A 17,303-nucleotide genomic window follows, 5' to 3' on the forward strand; every position below is an offset into this window, starting at 1 on the left:
GAATCGATGGCTTTGCCTTTTCTTTTTCACGTTACGGTGTAAAGCGAAAGGGTTAAAAACAACCACTGACCCTCCTTGTACAACACTGTTCCTTTTGGAATTTTAGTTTTCTGTCTGTAATACAATTCTCTTTTTATGTATCATGTTGAAACAATAGTGTATATAAAATATCACTTTCGAAATATTTTCCATGAAGAAACAGTATAGTATTTTTGTTATACTCCTATGTATGTGACAAAGGTAAATACAAAGGGTGGAGGGGACCAATGGTTGGAGTTTATGAGCTGACCAAGGTTGCTTTCTTGCATCCTCATATCCTCATTATTCAGTCATCAACATTGTCTCATGCAAACTATGAGTTGGCTACCACTCACTTCATATACAAAAAAAAAAAAAAAAAACCATTTTTTTTCTTCCAAGTTTCATTTTTTGGGGGAGGAGCTGACAGGGATTGGGAAGTGGAAACTAAGATTCACTTTCTCAAAATCCCAGAAAAAGAAATTCAACATAGGTTTCTAAGATTTGCTTTCTCAATTCAGCAATTGGGTCTCTCATACTATGATGTATTGATTGGTAAATTGATGACCTGATTGCTACATCATGGCAAGTTCTTAAAAGTTGGATTTTTAATGCAGCCAGATCAACCCCATCACACGCTTTAATTTTCATTCCCTTTTCCTTTTTTTATGTGTCTTTTTTTAGATCATTCGTGACGTAATTTCTGCAGAAGAACCTCCATCCATCTGTTTAAAGATGATTCCTAACTTCATCTTCTGATTGAGCATAACAGTACTGAAAATAGCTTTTTTTTTTGCTTTCTTTGCTTGATTTAAATGAATGATGCTCTAAATAAACAAACTTTTGGACATGCCAAAGTGAACACGTGCTGCTACAATGTGTTGTTCTGATTGCTAACATCAATCGAACTGTGTTATCAATCACCGATGGATCGAATTGCCTAAAAATAGGTTGCTCAGAAATTTCTTTCTCCATTTGTGAAACAAGTTAGTCACATCTAGTGCTATATTCATACATGCCATGTTATTTTTTCATCTTTTTCATCACATCAGTTAATTCATCTCACTATGAACACAAAGAAGTTACATGAAGTACAACTCCTGTGAGTCTCTAAGAGATGTGCCTTTTTTCTGCAAAATCATTCAGGTGTCCTTATTCAATAATTTAGCCCTATGAAATAGATGATTTATGACACAGTACAGTGGCTTCTATGACTATATAGATATAGATATAGAGAGAGAGAGTGAGAGAGAGCGCTTAATCGTGGTTATTTTTGTCTCTCTTTTTTAAAATAGAATTAAGTTCTATTCATGACACCCCACCACATTCTCTTTTTCAAAATCCAGAAAATAATAAAAAAATGAAGGTACACTCAGCATGCACATTGTATCAATTTATTCTTGCCCATGATTGGTATCTATAATTTGGTCTAAGATTACATCCTATCATCCAAATCTGATTCATCAGCAGCTCTGGTGGACTTGGTTTATGAATAAACAAAACAACAAAGAAAAAGGTAAAGGCAATGGAGCTACTAGGCTCAAAAACCGACAGAACACAAACAAAAGGAGAAAAAAAAAATAACTGGGTTGTGAAACGGTCCATGGTTAAGCATTTTCTATCCAAACACTGCTTTTACTTTTGCTTTTTAAAAGCTAAAGATGACACCAAAGTAGTGTGTATGAATGTATGTTTGTGTGGGAGAAAAGAAGAGAGGGGAAAGAGAAGAGGACATAGGATGCTGCTACACTGTTACCTCTGAGCTCTTAACATTACAACACATAACACTTCTCACACGCACTCTTTCTCTTTCTCTCTCACCATCTGCTACTTCATATTCAGCACAACTCTATGATATTGCTATTATTCCAACTGCACTTCCTTAACTTGTAAGCCAGTTATCCCAAAAATGGGAACTTCAACTCTTGGCCTTGTACTTGTACCACTTCTTTTGTGCTTTGCTTCTGTTTCCTCTCTTCCCATGTCTCTGAGAAGGCAAGCCTCTATCTTGGTTTCCCTCAAACAAGATTTTGAGGCTAACACTGATTCTCTCAGAAGCTGGGACATGACTAATAGTGTGTCCCTTTGCACTTGGGAGGGCATTGAGTGTGACCAAAAGAATAGGTCAGTGGTGTCATTGGACATAGCCAACCTCAACCTTTCTGGCACACTTTCACCTTCCATCACAGCACTCAGGAGCCTTGAGAGTGTATCACTTGCTGGGAATGGCTTCTCAGGAGGGTTCCCTAGTGATATTCACAAGCTGGCAGGGCTGAGATTCCTCAACATATCCGCCAACAAGTTCGGTGGAGACATGAATTGGGAGTTCTCTATGTTGAAAGAGCTTGAGGTGCTGGATGCTTATGACAACGAGTTCAACTGCTCCCTTCCTCTTGGTGTCACTCGGCTCCCCAAGCTCAATACCTTGAATTTTGGCGGGAATTTTTTCTATGGTGAGATCCCTCCAAGCTATGGAGACATGGTTCAGCTCAACTTTCTGTCTCTTGCCGGGAATGATTTGAGGGGTGTCATACCATCTGAGCTAGGGAATCTCACTAATCTGACACAGCTTTTCTTGGGATACTACAATCAGTTTGATGGTGGAATCCCTCCTCAGTTTGGTAAGTTGGTTAATTTGACTCATCTTGACCTTGCAAGCTGTGGTTTGACAGGTCCAATTCCGGCTGAGTTGGGAAATCTCAACAAATTAGACACTCTCTTTTTGCAAACTAACCAGCTCAGTGGCTCAATCCCTCCCCAACTAGGCAACATGAGTGGCATGAAATGTCTTGATCTGTCAAACAATGAGCTAACAGGAGACATCCCCAATGAGTTTTCAGGCCTTCACCAACTCACCCTCTTGAACTTGTTCATCAACAGGTTGCATGGTGAAATTCCACCTTTCATTGCGGAGCTGCCTAACTTGGAAGTGCTGAAGCTTTGGCAGAACAACTTCACAGGGGCAATTCCCCCAAGACTTGGCCAAAATGGTAAACTGGTTGAGCTTGACCTGTCAACAAACAAGCTCACTGGATTGGTGCCTAAATCTCTTTGCCTTGGGAGGAGGCTGAGGATTTTGATTCTGCTCAACAATTTTCTCTTTGGATCTTTGCCGGCTGATATTGGCCAATGCTACACACTACAGAGAGTTCGTTTGGGACAGAACTATTTGACAGGGTCAATACCAAATGGTTTTCTGCACTTGCCTGAGTTAGATCTTTTAGAATTGCAGAACAATTACCTCAGTGGTTGGCTTCCACAGGAGACAAACACTGCACCCTCTAAACTTGGACAATTGAATCTATCAAACAATCGCCTAACCGGGTCTCTGCCAACCTCTATTGGAAACTTTCCCAACTTGCAAATTCTGCTGCTTCACGGAAATAGACTCTCAGGAGAAATTCCTCCAGATATAGGGAGGTTAAAAAATATCCTCAAGTTGGATTTAAGTGTCAACAACTTCTCAGGCACCATCCCTCCAGAGATAGGTAACTGTTTGTTGCTCACCTATTTAGATTTGAGCCAAAACCAACTATCAGGTCCTATCCCAGTTCAGCTTTCTCAAATTCACATAATGAACTATCTCAATGTCTCATGGAACCACCTAAACCAAAATCTTCCCAAGGAACTTGGGGCCATGAAGGGCTTGACTTCAGCAGATTTTTCTCACAATGACTTCTCTGGTTCAATACCTGAGGAGGGGCAATTTTCAGTGTTTAACTCTACATCCTTTATTGGGAACCCTCGACTGTGTGGATATGAAATGAATCCATGTAAACATTCTTCAAATTCAGTATTGGAGTCCCAAGACAGTAGCAGCACGAAGCCTGGTGTTCCTGGGAAGTATAAGCTTCTTTTTGCAGTGGCACTGTTGGCTTGTTCGTTAGCATTTGCAACCTTGGCCTTTATCAAGAGCAGGAAGCAAAGGAGGCACTCCAATTCATGGAAGCTCACAACATTTCAGAAACTGGAATATGGAAGTGAAGACATCATAGGGTGCATAAAGGAAAGCAATGTCATAGGAAGAGGAGGAGCTGGGGTTGTGTACCATGGAACCATGCCAAATGGGGAGCAAGTAGCTGTGAAGAAGCTGTTAGGAATCAACAAAGGATGTTCTCATGATAATGGTCTCTCTGCAGAAATAAGGACACTAGGCAGAATCAGGCACAGGTACATTGTGAGGTTGCTGGCCTTTTGCTCAAATAGAGAGACCAATTTGCTTGTTTATGAGTACATGCCAAATGGAAGCTTGGGAGAGGTTTTGCATGGGAAAAGGGGAGAGTTTCTCAAGTGGGATACCAGGCTGAAAATAGCAACAGAAGCTGCAAAAGGACTTTGTTATTTGCACCATGATTGTTCCCCTCTGATAATCCACAGAGATGTGAAGTCAAACAACATACTATTGAACTCTGAATTTGAGGCTCATGTTGCTGATTTTGGACTTGCCAAGTTCTTGCAAGATACTGGGACATCAGAGTGCATGTCATCCATTGCTGGTTCTTACGGTTACATAGCTCCAGGTACTTAATTTTAACATTTAACCATATTAATCATTTAGTCTACAAAATCATAACTAAAACATGTATTTTTACATTGGCTACTCGTACTACACAGTAAATTCAAGTTTATGAGACACTGTTGCTCATAATCTCCCCAGAAAAGGTCTGGGGACAGAGGATATCATTGTTTAGATCATTGATTTGACCAAGTGGAATGATTAAGATCAAGATATTCTTTTTATATACAACATCATAGGATAACTAAATTTGAACTTAGAACTTCGTGTGAATTATTAAAACTAGGAAGACCGTTAATGAGGTGAATGGACATCAACATACATAATTATATAACAAACAAATATATATTCATAGGAAAACAAGTCAATGAAAATGGAATACAATAATTTTCTGTGTTGTTTTTTTAAGCACAAAATCTTTTATCTCTTCTACCGTTTTATGACTTTAGCATTTACTTGCTACTTTCTGGGACCACCATGTCCCACATGTACGTGAATTTCTAGATTGGCCGAAGGCTCCACTAATACAAAGGGAGATTCTTTCAATCTTTAATCTTTTGCTTTTTTTTCTCACCTTAACTGGGTTTGTGCTTTTGCATGCATTGAAACCATAAACCAGGATTCAAACCAAAGCAAATCACAACCATTCTTTTTTCACTAACACCCTTTTATCATATCTATAACAGCCACCAAATGCACATTAACCAAAAGCATATGTCTCGTTCATCAAGGCTCCAGATTGAGATCAAAGATTTACTTTCTCAAGACCCCAGGAAAAGAAATTTGAACAATTTACAGTAACAAGGCACCACTACCTTGTCTTGTTACAAATATAATTTGTTAACTTGAAATTGAAAGCAGATAGTTTTTCCCTAATTTGACTCTAAAACTGTTAATGAGCCTTGTTTTTCATCATCATCATAACCATCATCATTACCCTCATCATTAGCATCATTATGGCCATTACATACTCCTACACTTTTTCCCCAGTCTGACATTTATTGTACTGTCATACATAGGCATGGCCACTTTAACTTTTGAACTAAAAATGTGAAAGGCAAGTATTGTGGTGTACTGATTTTGATTTACATCACAGAATATGCATACACGTTGAAAGTTGATGAGAAAAGTGATGTCTACAGCTTTGGAGTGGTGTTGCTAGAACTACTGACTGGTAGAAAGCCAGTGGGGAATTTTGGGGAAGAAGGAGTAGACATTGTTCAGTGGACCAAGTTGCAAACAAATTGGAGCAAAGAGAAAGTGGTGAAGATTCTTGATGAAAGGCTATGTCAGATTCCCTTAGATGAAGCAAAGCAGGTATACTTTGTGGCCATGTTATGTGTTCAGGAACAAAGCGTGGAGCGACCAACAATGAGGGAAGTTGTTGAAATGCTTGCACAAGCAAAGCAACCAAACACATTCCAAAAGCAGTGATCTTCTACTACCAAAGAAGCAAAAGAAAAGTTAAAGAAGAAATAAAGAAAAAGCTGAGTGTATGCATGTGTCTTGCATGTGTTAATGCTGTCGGTTGGTGGTGATGTCAATTTTCCTAACTAGTTTGTCATTTGAGTTTTAAAGGGTTTTTTTCTTCTCTTTATTAACACTTAGTTGTGGGAACATGGGACTTGCAAATGTTGTAGGAATACTGCAGAAATTACTATAGTTGGAGAATGATGCTAAAGGGGAAAGAGAACCAATGTTGATAATGTCACAGGAGTGAGTATGTACAATACATGGGGATTGGAGTTAGGATCCTACCATCTCTTTTGCTACTTACTTCCTTATAATAAGCCTCAAAATTACAATTTCCTTATAATCTTTAGGCTTCTAAAACAATTTATTAAATTAGATTAAATATGTTTTTAGTTTTCAAATTTGAATAGAAAATTGAAATTCGTTTTTATTTAATGTTTTTTTTATATTTTATTTTTTAACTTTGAAAATTATCAGTTATAATTCTCTTAATGTAAATATGTTAACTTTTTTTTATGTATAAAATGATATAAAAAACTTAAGTCAAAATTTAATGTGACTGGATTATACGAATTTAACGTGATTGGATTAAAATAATTATATTCATTTTTAAAGTTTAAAAACAAAATTGCATCAAAGTTTCAAATAACTATTATAGTTGAGATTAAAAAAAAAAAGAAACCTTAAAATTATGAACTTAAAACACCTTTTAATGGTGGTCTCCCACTTATTCTGACAAATCTTCATCCTCGTCACACTTTACGCTAGAACGAGTATTTTCTATTAATAATAAAAAATATCATATTAGTTTTATAATTAATACTTTTAATAACTAAATGACTTTTTAATTCAAGAAAAATCCAACAAACATAAATTTGGTTAATATAATTTATTTGAAGCCCATAGAGTTATGTTGGGTTTTGTTCTTATCATACTCAATAGTTTTTTATCACTTAGGAGTCAATGTTTAAGACAGTTTAAATACTTCTTTCACTCTCTTGGATATTTTTTAAAGACAAAATTGTGACGGAACATATACTTAAAAGCGAACAATACTTTGGATGAGGGGTGATTGGTCCTAACAATGTCACTTAACGGATTTGGGATCAGAACATCGGCACCTACCGTAAGACCCATAACAAGATTCTAAAATATATCATCGGTTCCCTAAGCCCTCCATTGGGAATGACCTATCATTCCTCTTAAATCTCAATTAGGAGACTTATGTTCCTATCATACAAATAGTCTCACATCGTTTAAGAATAGAGGTTTAAGATCGTTTAAATACTCCTTCCATCATCTGATGCGTCTTTTAAGAAAAAAAAGTCATGACAAAGCATAAGTTCCAAAGCTGACAATACCTCAGACGAGTTAAATGATTGGTCATCTCCAATGAAAGGCTTAAAGGACCAATTATTCGTCTAGCAACCTCATTATCAATCCCACGACGAGTGTCGATGTTCCGAATCCAAGCTCATTAATTATCATCGTAAGTCATTTACCACATTCTCGAGATATTGTTCGTCTTGGAGTCTGGAATTATATTACAGTTTTGTCCTTAAAAAGGAAAAAGAGTATTTAAATTAACTTAGGTCTGGATACTTCAATTTGAAACTATTGAACATGGTAAACTATTGAATAGGGTAAAAACATAATTAAGTTTCCAATCCACATATAAATAGAATGAATATTAATTTCTAACCAAGAGTTTAAGAAATCCATTAGAATTTCATTAATTCCAATTGATCCAATTTTAAAATAAATAAAATATGGAAGAAAAAAAAGTTATGGAAATAAAAAATAAATAAATAAAGGAGATACGAGTGAGAAAAGAAAAAAGGAAAAACAACATTGACAGGAGAGCAAAGTTACAATTTTTTTAACAAATGTTTTATGGAAAACACTAAAAAAGTATGTAAAAATACATGTTTGGTGATAAAAAAAAAAAGTCGATCGTTCTTTTTAAAACCTGTTACGTCTTTTGTTAAAATTAAAAAAATAGAAAAAGAAACCATGACATATCTTTTGATAACTTTTTATAATGGATATTTTAAAAAGGAATTAAATAAAATGATTGTAAATATATAGAATTAGTTTTTACCATACAAGCTAGTATTTTAACCTGCACGATATATACCGTAAATGTTTATTTTTTAGAATTAAATGTTATAGTAAATAATATTGAATGTGTAAGTTATATTATAACTAAATTTTTAAAAACATAAATTATACTTAATATTTACAATAATAATTTTATCATCATATATTTTCACGTATACATACTTGCTTATAAATAGCATTATAAATATTAGAGAATAAATAAATATAATGAATTTTTTTGTTGCATGATGTAAAAAAATATATAAAGAAATCCCACAACCTCTCTTTCTCACTTTACTAAGTCACTTGTGACTCGTTATTTTTATTTCATTTATTTCTCAGCAACATGTTTTACCATAATATAAAGAAAAACGTAGAATAGTTATGCTTAATTAGAATTGGATTTAGAGAAAGATTATTTCACTCTAAAAGTTTTATTCTTTTTATGATACAAATGAAAGTGTTGAATTTTAATTTATTTTTGTGAAAGTGTAAGGTCACAGGCCTTTATGTATTTAATGTCATAATTTATTTAGTTATTTCCATTTATTTTTTAAAATATGTTTAAATAATAAAATAAAGTTATCTCGTTTATTAAAGAGAAAGTAAATAGTATTGAACTAGAGTGGATAAAACTTTCAAATGAACGTGGCTAAAAATTATTATCGATAATATATTTTTTAAAACGGGTTGGATAAATTGAAAAATAAAAAATAAAAAAATAATAATAAAGTTTTTTACAAATTTTCCCGTTACATTATTGTTAATAAGGAAAATGATATTTTCACATCATTTTTTGACATCATTTTGATATTGGAAGTGTGTTAAAATGTGGTTAGACGATTTCAAATTAAAAAAAATTAAGAAAGGATATATTTGAAAGAAAAAAACCAAAGTTTTTTTTTTAATTTGAAATCGTCCAATCACATTTTAACACGTTAACATGTGTATAATGTTAAAATGGTATAAAAAAATATTATAAATTATCATTTTGCTATTAATAAAGGCTGACAAAAAGATTCTCTCAGTCTTTCATTTTTCAACGTCGTCAACAGCATCAAATACTATAATAGAGTTCTGTTTACATTAATTTTTCCATGGAAGCTCAGCAGATTATTTCCATATTTTGCCCAAAATCATCACTAGCTCCATCAATTTCAATGGTGAAGCAATCCTTCTCTTTAAATTTCGCTCCTCTACATTCTTTATCGTCATACCCTTTTCTCCAGTCTCAGAATCTTGACTTCCCCGCTGGAGCTTTACGTGCTGTCAGCTTTGTGCACAAAGAAGTTTGTTCTAGTTCTTGGAAAATACGGGTAGCAAGAGTAGTAGTACTGCAGAACCAGAGGAGGACTATGAGGTGAGGGTTCGGGTCACAGTGAGAAGGAAAAAACTGACAGTTTTCGTGTCTGGCAGAGGATCAAACTTCAGATCAATTCACGAGGCTCGCTTAATGGACATGTTACTAATGAAAAATAATATATTTGATTATAGTTTATTTTATTTAGTTTCTACATCATTTATTTTGTTAATGAACACTATGACACAGGACGTATCCTTGCACAGCGTGTTATCCCTGTGCTTGCTAATGATACTGATCGTGTCATTTGGAGGGAAGATGGTGTTCCTCTCATCCAAAGCAGAGAAAACCCCAATGAGTTTCACTGATTATCATTGATATGGTATGATACTCTTTTACATTTCCTTGAGTGCTGTAAAAGTTTTTGTATACTTAATCTTTTTTTACTAGGATGAAGTTTTGCATCTGACAGGACTTTTATTTCATCAATCGGGGATAACACAGTAAGTCAAACCATCATCTTTGATATTCCTTCTTCGTTTTCCTTATGTTTGAAGCAACTATAGGATTGTTTCCAGATTCTACAGTACCAAATACTGACTTGCTGCTACAAAATTTTTGAATTGTGTATTTCCTAAAATATTTTGACTTTTGAATTAATAATTTATGTTAAAAGTTGACTTTAGATGGTGGAATCTAAAAGTTAATTTCTAACATATTAATAATTTAAATTCTATAATTTAAAATAGTTTTTCAAATTCTAGATTACATAATTAAAAAACAGATTTCACATTTTGAGAATAAAAGGTAAAATAAGCATTTTGAAATTTAAGCTACATAAAAGAAGATTTCTCTTATAAAAATAGGCAACATTGATAGTGTGTTTGGATTGAGATTTTACTAGGGCCATTCATTTTTTAAGAGACTTAAATGTTTTATGGCAAAATATGTTTGAATAAGAAACTTTTAAAGGAATTAAATTTTAAAATTTTATTAGAGTTTAAGATTAGACAATTTTAAACACTTAAAAATTAAGAGTTTAAATCTTTTTTATATTTTCAAAATTTTATTTAACTAAATTTTGATTTTGAACGACGTTGATTCAATCAAGATTGCGAAATTGTCGGGATATGAGTTTTCTCGTCTTTTTCGTATAATGAGCAACAACAGTGGAGTTATTCTAAAAAAAAAAGTATAAAAGTACAAAATTATAAAAGTAAAAAATAATACAATTGTAAAATTACAAAAATTATGAAATTACAAAATTATAAAATTAAATATTGAGATTGCAACAAAATATTATGTTGCAATATTGTCACATTACATAATAAACAAAAAAATTCTAACTGTAGAACTCAATTAAAAAAATTTAAAGTTTTAAAAATTAATAGACAAGAAAATTTAATAAGAACTTAATTATAAATTTCCAAATTTATTAAAAACTTAAAATTTAATTAAACCTTAAATTTTACCTGACCTAATTACTATAATGGTCTCTGTATGTGTTTAGCACATCAATGTTAAGACTTTTCCGGACAATTAGTTTGAAACACGTGTCTACGCTGGTTGATGTTGGCGTGTGATTTTATTATATAGAGGAAAAGATAATAAATATTTTTAAGTTTATAATTAAGTTTGAAATATAATCTACCTTAAAAATAATCTATAGGTTTAAAAGACATTGTGTTTATAAAAGTATAAAAGATAAAATATGTGTAAAAATAGAAGGATGTATAAAAATTGACTAGTTAAAAATATAAATTAATGTATAAATAGATTGATGTAATGTGAATTGTGAGACTCCTCTAATTAATGTATTTTCAAACTCATTCAATATATGTTGTTTGACTCGATTAATTAGTATATGGATACATTTCTTTTAATGTATATTATTAAACTTGTTTAATTAGTATGTGTATTAACTTGTATAATGTATATTGCAAGACTTTTATAATAATTTATACATAGAATCCTCTAATGTGTATTAATATATAAATCTAATATGCGTATAAATAGATTCATGTAACGTATATTGTTAGACAAATGTAATTAGTGTATGGATAAACTTATCTAATGTGTGATACAAGACTCGTTTTATTAGTGTATGGATATATTTGTCTAATGTGTATTCTTAAACTCATCTAATTAATTATAAAATGACTCATCTAATATTTTTTTTTTTGTTATACTTATCTAATTAGTATATGGACAAACTCGTATTGATAGACATGTGTGATATTTTTTGTTATACTCCTGTAATCAATGTATGAATAGACTTGTCTAGTATGTGTTAAAATATTTATTAAAGTAGTAAATGAGTGTATTTGTCTAATGTTCATTATTAGACTCGAATACTTTTATGTGGAAAAATTTGCATAATATTCATCTAATGTCTGACTCATCCGATCTATGTTTAATATATCAGTTAACTCGAACAATAAATACATTATTGATATATTTTAAAATAATTACTTTATTAATTTTTATCTTTTATTTCAATCTTAGTCAAATCTTAAATTATATATTTTCAAAGTTGAAAATAGTAAAAAGTGAATTTAAAGAATATAAAAAAATTATAATATTTAGAATTATGATTTTGTTATTACAAAATCTAATTTAAACGTTTGAAAAAAAAATGTTTAAATTTATTTTATTATAAATATAATTATTTAAAACTTTATACCAATTCATATTTATAAACTAAAATTTTTTAAAATATTCAACAATAAAAATATTTGTTATAAATTAAAATAAAAAAGATAAATGTAATTTTCTTGAGACAAAATTATTACATTACTATCTATTTGATATTATAATGTAATCAATTTTGTATTATTAAAAAAATATACTATTTTTTAAATAATATCATTTTAAGAAATAAAAGTAAAATATAATTTTCTAATTTTTATTTTATTAAATCACCAAGTAAGAAATTACAAAATAATAGAATTAAAAATGAAAAAAATAGTATAGAAAAAAATTTAATACTTTAAATATAAGTTATTTTTATATAATATTTTCTGTTATACTTATCTAATATTTGTTTTTAGTCTCATCTAATCAATATATATATATATATATATATATATATATATATTTAAATTCTTCATAATATAGATACATCAATATAAATACATTAATAATATATTCAAAGACAATTAGTTTATTGATTTTTACTTTTTGTTTTTCTTTGACAAGTTGCAAGTAAAAAAGGAATTTAGTGAATATAAGCAAGATTTATAAAATTAGAGAGTGTTTTTTTTATTACAAACATTTGATACAATATTTTAATTTATTTTTTGGCAGAAATAATTATTTAAAGATCAGATATGTTTCTAATCCATTAAATTTAACACAAATTAAAATTTGTTATTGTCTAAAACTTTCATAAAATTTGATTTTTAAACTTTTTAGATAAATGAATACACTACTTTTAACTTGATTGTATTTTTTTTATTTACATCATTTAATACATCGTAACTCAAATATTAGTTCAAAAAACAATTTAATATTTTAAAAAAAATAACACACTTGAATTAAAAGAATTATATCAATTTATTTTTAAAGTTAAGAGAACAAAATTTTTGACATTAACTAATTTCAGTTTTGCATTAAATTTTTAAGGACTAAAAAACATTCTTAATCATTATTTAAAACTTTATATGACTCGTACTATTTTTTTATTAAATAATATTAGTTTAATTTTTAAAAAATAAAATCATGAAGAATATCTAATAATTAGAATATTTATATAATAATTATGTATATAGTTTTTTACTCACAGTTTGTTTAAGATAAAATTATTACATGACAATTTTATATATGATATTGTGATTATTTTTAATTTTATTATATGACAGTAACTAAAAATCACAATACGACAAAATTAAGAATTAAAAAATAGTATGAAAAACAATTAATACTTTTAGTATAAGTTAATCATTGATAACGTGTTAAATGATTAAGCAATTAGAATTTATGAAAGGATAAAAAAATGAAAGAAATAACATGAGAAAAATAATATTTTAAACATATAAGTTATTCTTTAATACTAAGTATAATAAAAATAAATTAGATAAAAAATTTTAGTTATGGCTAAAATGTATCTGATAACACAAATTAAAAATAAAAGTAAATATTTTTTATTTTAAAAATTAACTAAATTTTAAAATAATTTTTAGAATTGTCTGTCATTGATTAAGAGAAAAAAAAATATATGAGAGAAATTTTTAATATTACCTTAAGAAATAAAAGTAAAATATATTTTTTTAAAATTTAACTTTATTAAATGATCAACCATAAAAGGATAAAACTAAAAATAAAAAAATAGTATAGAAATAGTTAATGCTTTAATATAAGTTATTCTTTGATAATTTATTAAATGATTAAGTAATTAGAAATTTTAAATGGATAAAAATAAAGAATGAAAAAAAAAGTAATATAGAGAAAAGGAACTAATATTTTTAATTTAAATTATTCTTTAATGATAAATATACTAAAAATACATTTCAACTTTTTTAATGATAATTAAAATGTGTCTAAGGACACATTAAAATAAGTTATAATTTATTTATTTTAAAAATAAAAAATAAATAAATAATTTTTAGGAATGCATGTCACGTATTAAAGTGATTAAATTATATATAGTAGTATATTAGGTGGTAAAATATTAATGAAGAATTTGACATCGTTTAAATACGATTTTAATGTATAATTATTTATGCAATGGACTCGTTTTAACCAATTAAATCAAGTTTTATAGATCAAGTGTACTATTATTTAGTAAAACATGTTTAATAACTTCTAATCAAAATTTCGCTGTGGTATTTATTTTAAGTTTAGATTTGGATAAAAGTTACATTATTATGATATTCTAACAACTTTTTGACAATAAATTATATATTATTATTTTATTAATTTGCATATCTAAAATAGATTAATCACGAATTATTATATAAATGTTGTAAAAAAGTTATAAAATAAATTGTTAAAATAACATTTTCAAAGTTATATCAAATGAATAAAGTTAAATAAGTTTTTTTTTTCTTTTTTACTGCAAGGTTTTAGTTGTTGTTGTTTGTCATTGTATATATATTTGTGTTAATCTTAATCTTCAATATTTTAAATTTAGTGTTTTTTCTTATATATTATTTTATTATGATTGTATAAAAATAAAATATGTTTAAGACAAACTTAAGACTTTTTTTTTCACCTATTCATGTATTCATGTATTTTTGTAGGGATAAGTATTTTTCTCTTAAATGTATATGAAGTATATATAATATAAATGTTTTACAATTAGTATATAAATAACTAAAATAAAAGATTTTGATCTCTGGTTATTATAAGATGAATCTCTAAATTGAATATTTTTATATGAGTAAGATCATTGGATAATAGATTATAATTATCATGACTAATTGATTTATGTTATAATAATGTATTTAATTATATTTTGAGTTGGTTGTTATCACCTAGGACTAAATTAAGAACACGTTTTGAAGAATATAGAATATTTCATCTATATCTATATACAAATAATTCTTTTCGTGGTCGTATTTTTTTTTTCAAATTTACTTTTTAAATATTTTTTTAAATTTAAAATAATTATTTTATCGATTTTATCATCTCTTTAAATGTTACATTTTTTTTTAACAATTTAACCATTTTTTAAAATTTCAAGATAGTGGAAATGATAATATTATGATATCACGTAAGGTTGTCTAGCGACCATATAATTTATTCAAGAAGGTCACCACTAGGTCACATAGGCTTAAAATGTCATGAAAAATTGTTCAACAAGATTTGTCTCGTCTAACCACTGTCAAGTCAGGAAGCTATCTACTTTTAGTCATGTCTAATGAGATTATTCTCGCTCAGCAAACACCAAGTCAGTAGTTCTCTGACTTTGAGCTCACCTAGCGAACATATTCTCACCCAACGAACATATTCTCGTCCGATGACGACCAAGTTAGTAGCTCTTAGACTTTGAGCTAGCTTAGTAACACATGTTCTCTCAATGAGTCAGCATAATTTTGTAAAACAATATTTTATAGCTTTATACCACACACATCTCTTAGTTTCAATCTAACAATGACTATAAATGCCCAAACAATCAACCATCATATTTGTAAGACCCTAAAAATTTTAGAACATAAATTTTGTTGGGATAGTTCCTTGTTGGTTTAGTGGTTTGTGTTTTAATTTTTACTAATGAATAAATTATTTATTTATTTTATTAATTTATTTGATTTTTTTTCCAATGGGTTAGAAATTGTTGTGCTCTGTTATTAATTATTTTATTCAGCATGAGGTCTATGTACTTTAGAGGAATTAAGTTGTGTTGCAGAGAAAGGTTATTGGTGGGGTCACTTAGTTAAAATTATGGGTAGTAACAACATAAAAATAGAATAAAATAAAATAATTAAATAAATAATTAAAGGAGATTTAGTTTTAATTTTGTAACGTTATAGATATCTCTCCGAAAAGAAAGGCAACAGAAGGGAGTGAGCAGTTAGAGTTAATGGAATTATGGGTATTAAAGTAGGGAAGTGAAGGGAGATTATATTACGTACTGGATATAAAGTTAAAAGAAGAAGAATAAGAAAACAGAGAGAAAAGAGGGGGTGCATTGTGAGATAGGGGCTGGAAAATCAAAGGAAATAGTTTGAAGTTATTTGAGGCAAGGAAGTGAGCTTGAAAAGAGGTGAAAGTTTTGACTGGAAACCTAGGATCATCCAAGGTAAGGGAAGTTTCGCATTATTCTATGTATGTTGCTTGATACCCTTACTGTGGCTTTTGTATGAATTATGGTTATGTTACGTGTTGTTTTATCAAAACGCAATATATACTGTGATGAATGATTTTTGTGAATCCATGTATTTTCTCAGTGTAAGATTTGGTTTTATGATTCTTTCGGTAGGGTTTGACGTAAACGCAGAGAGTCAGGTTTATATATAGTAATTTATGAATATAGAATTTAGATCTCCCTAGGTTCTGTAATGTTCATCATGTTCGACTTGGTCAGGGATGTAGCCCGGTTGTCTTGGACCGAGAAGGGTTGTTCAAGTTAGTGGTGGATCTAGGTATAATAATCTCACTGGGGTATATTTTGGCATTAACATAGGTGGAAGAAAACACAGGTGAAATTTTATACTGGGTTAGAAGTAATGGGGTTCACTGCATTTTTTTTATGGAGATTTCATTCTGAAAAGTTATCATAGAGAGGAGACATTGCATGATTTTTTTGATGTGTTTAACCGAGATTGTCATAGCCACTTTCTGATGCGACGATGCATATAATATATGATCATAGGTGCAGTAGGAATATGCTTTGCATGCATATAGTGATAAGGTACATGTCAAGTTTGTTAACTGGTTTGATAGTAGTGATTTAAGAACCTGATGGGTGTTGCATGAGAGATGGGTTGAAGGTTGGGAAGAAATGTTATATCAGAAAAGTTTAGAAATTGCATTGTGTCTTTTTTTTTTGTGATTAAATTAGTTATGAGAGCATTTTTAGTCGACTAAATGAAAGACCATAAAAACAAGGCGAGTCTGCAAGAAAACCTTGGAAGCTAATATTTTATCAGTTTTGAGTGTATAAAGTGATGCTGTGATGAAATTCATAGAAGACAGTTTATAATATATTTTGGATGCAATAGTATTCTTTTCTAGGTGGGTTATTTGGATGGCATCAACAAATTCAAACACGTGAAAGTGAGTCAGTGATATGATTTTATATTAGATTAATTCATAGATAATATTTCATTAAGTTAAACTATGAATGTTTTTATATTAGTTTATTATTTGACGTTATGTGATTGACGTTATAATATTAGGTTAATTTATAACATTACATGTGGCGTAGGTTAGTTTTATAAATTATATTATATG

General features: G+C 29.5%; 1 protein-coding gene across 2 annotated transcripts; it reads left to right on the forward strand.

Annotated features, from left to right (window-relative positions):
* The first annotated feature begins 1,685 nt into the window (after positions 1-1,685).
* Positions 1,686-6,342, forward strand: LOC106765026 (leucine-rich repeat receptor-like serine/threonine-protein kinase BAM3). 2 transcript variants are annotated; one of them, XM_014649512.2, is made up of 2 exons: positions 1,686-4,538; positions 5,631-6,342. In XM_014649512.2, the coding sequence occupies exons 1-2, from the start codon at positions 1,928-1,930 to the stop codon at positions 5,966-5,968; spliced, it is 2,949 nt and encodes a 982-aa protein (XP_014504998.1). In that variant the 5' UTR covers positions 1,686-1,927; the 3' UTR covers positions 5,969-6,342. The 2 variants fall into 2 exon arrangements, with proteins under 2 accessions (XP_014504998.1, XP_014504999.1); XM_014649513.2 differs by having other exon boundaries at positions 5,677-5,815.
* The last annotated feature ends 10,961 nt before the right edge of the window (positions 6,343-17,303 follow it).

The sequence above is a fragment of the Vigna radiata genome, chromosome 6 (genome assembly GCF_000741045.1).
Source record: "Vigna radiata var. radiata cultivar VC1973A chromosome 6, Vradiata_ver6, whole genome shotgun sequence".
Taxonomy (NCBI): Eukaryota; Viridiplantae; Streptophyta; class Magnoliopsida; order Fabales; family Fabaceae; genus Vigna; species Vigna radiata.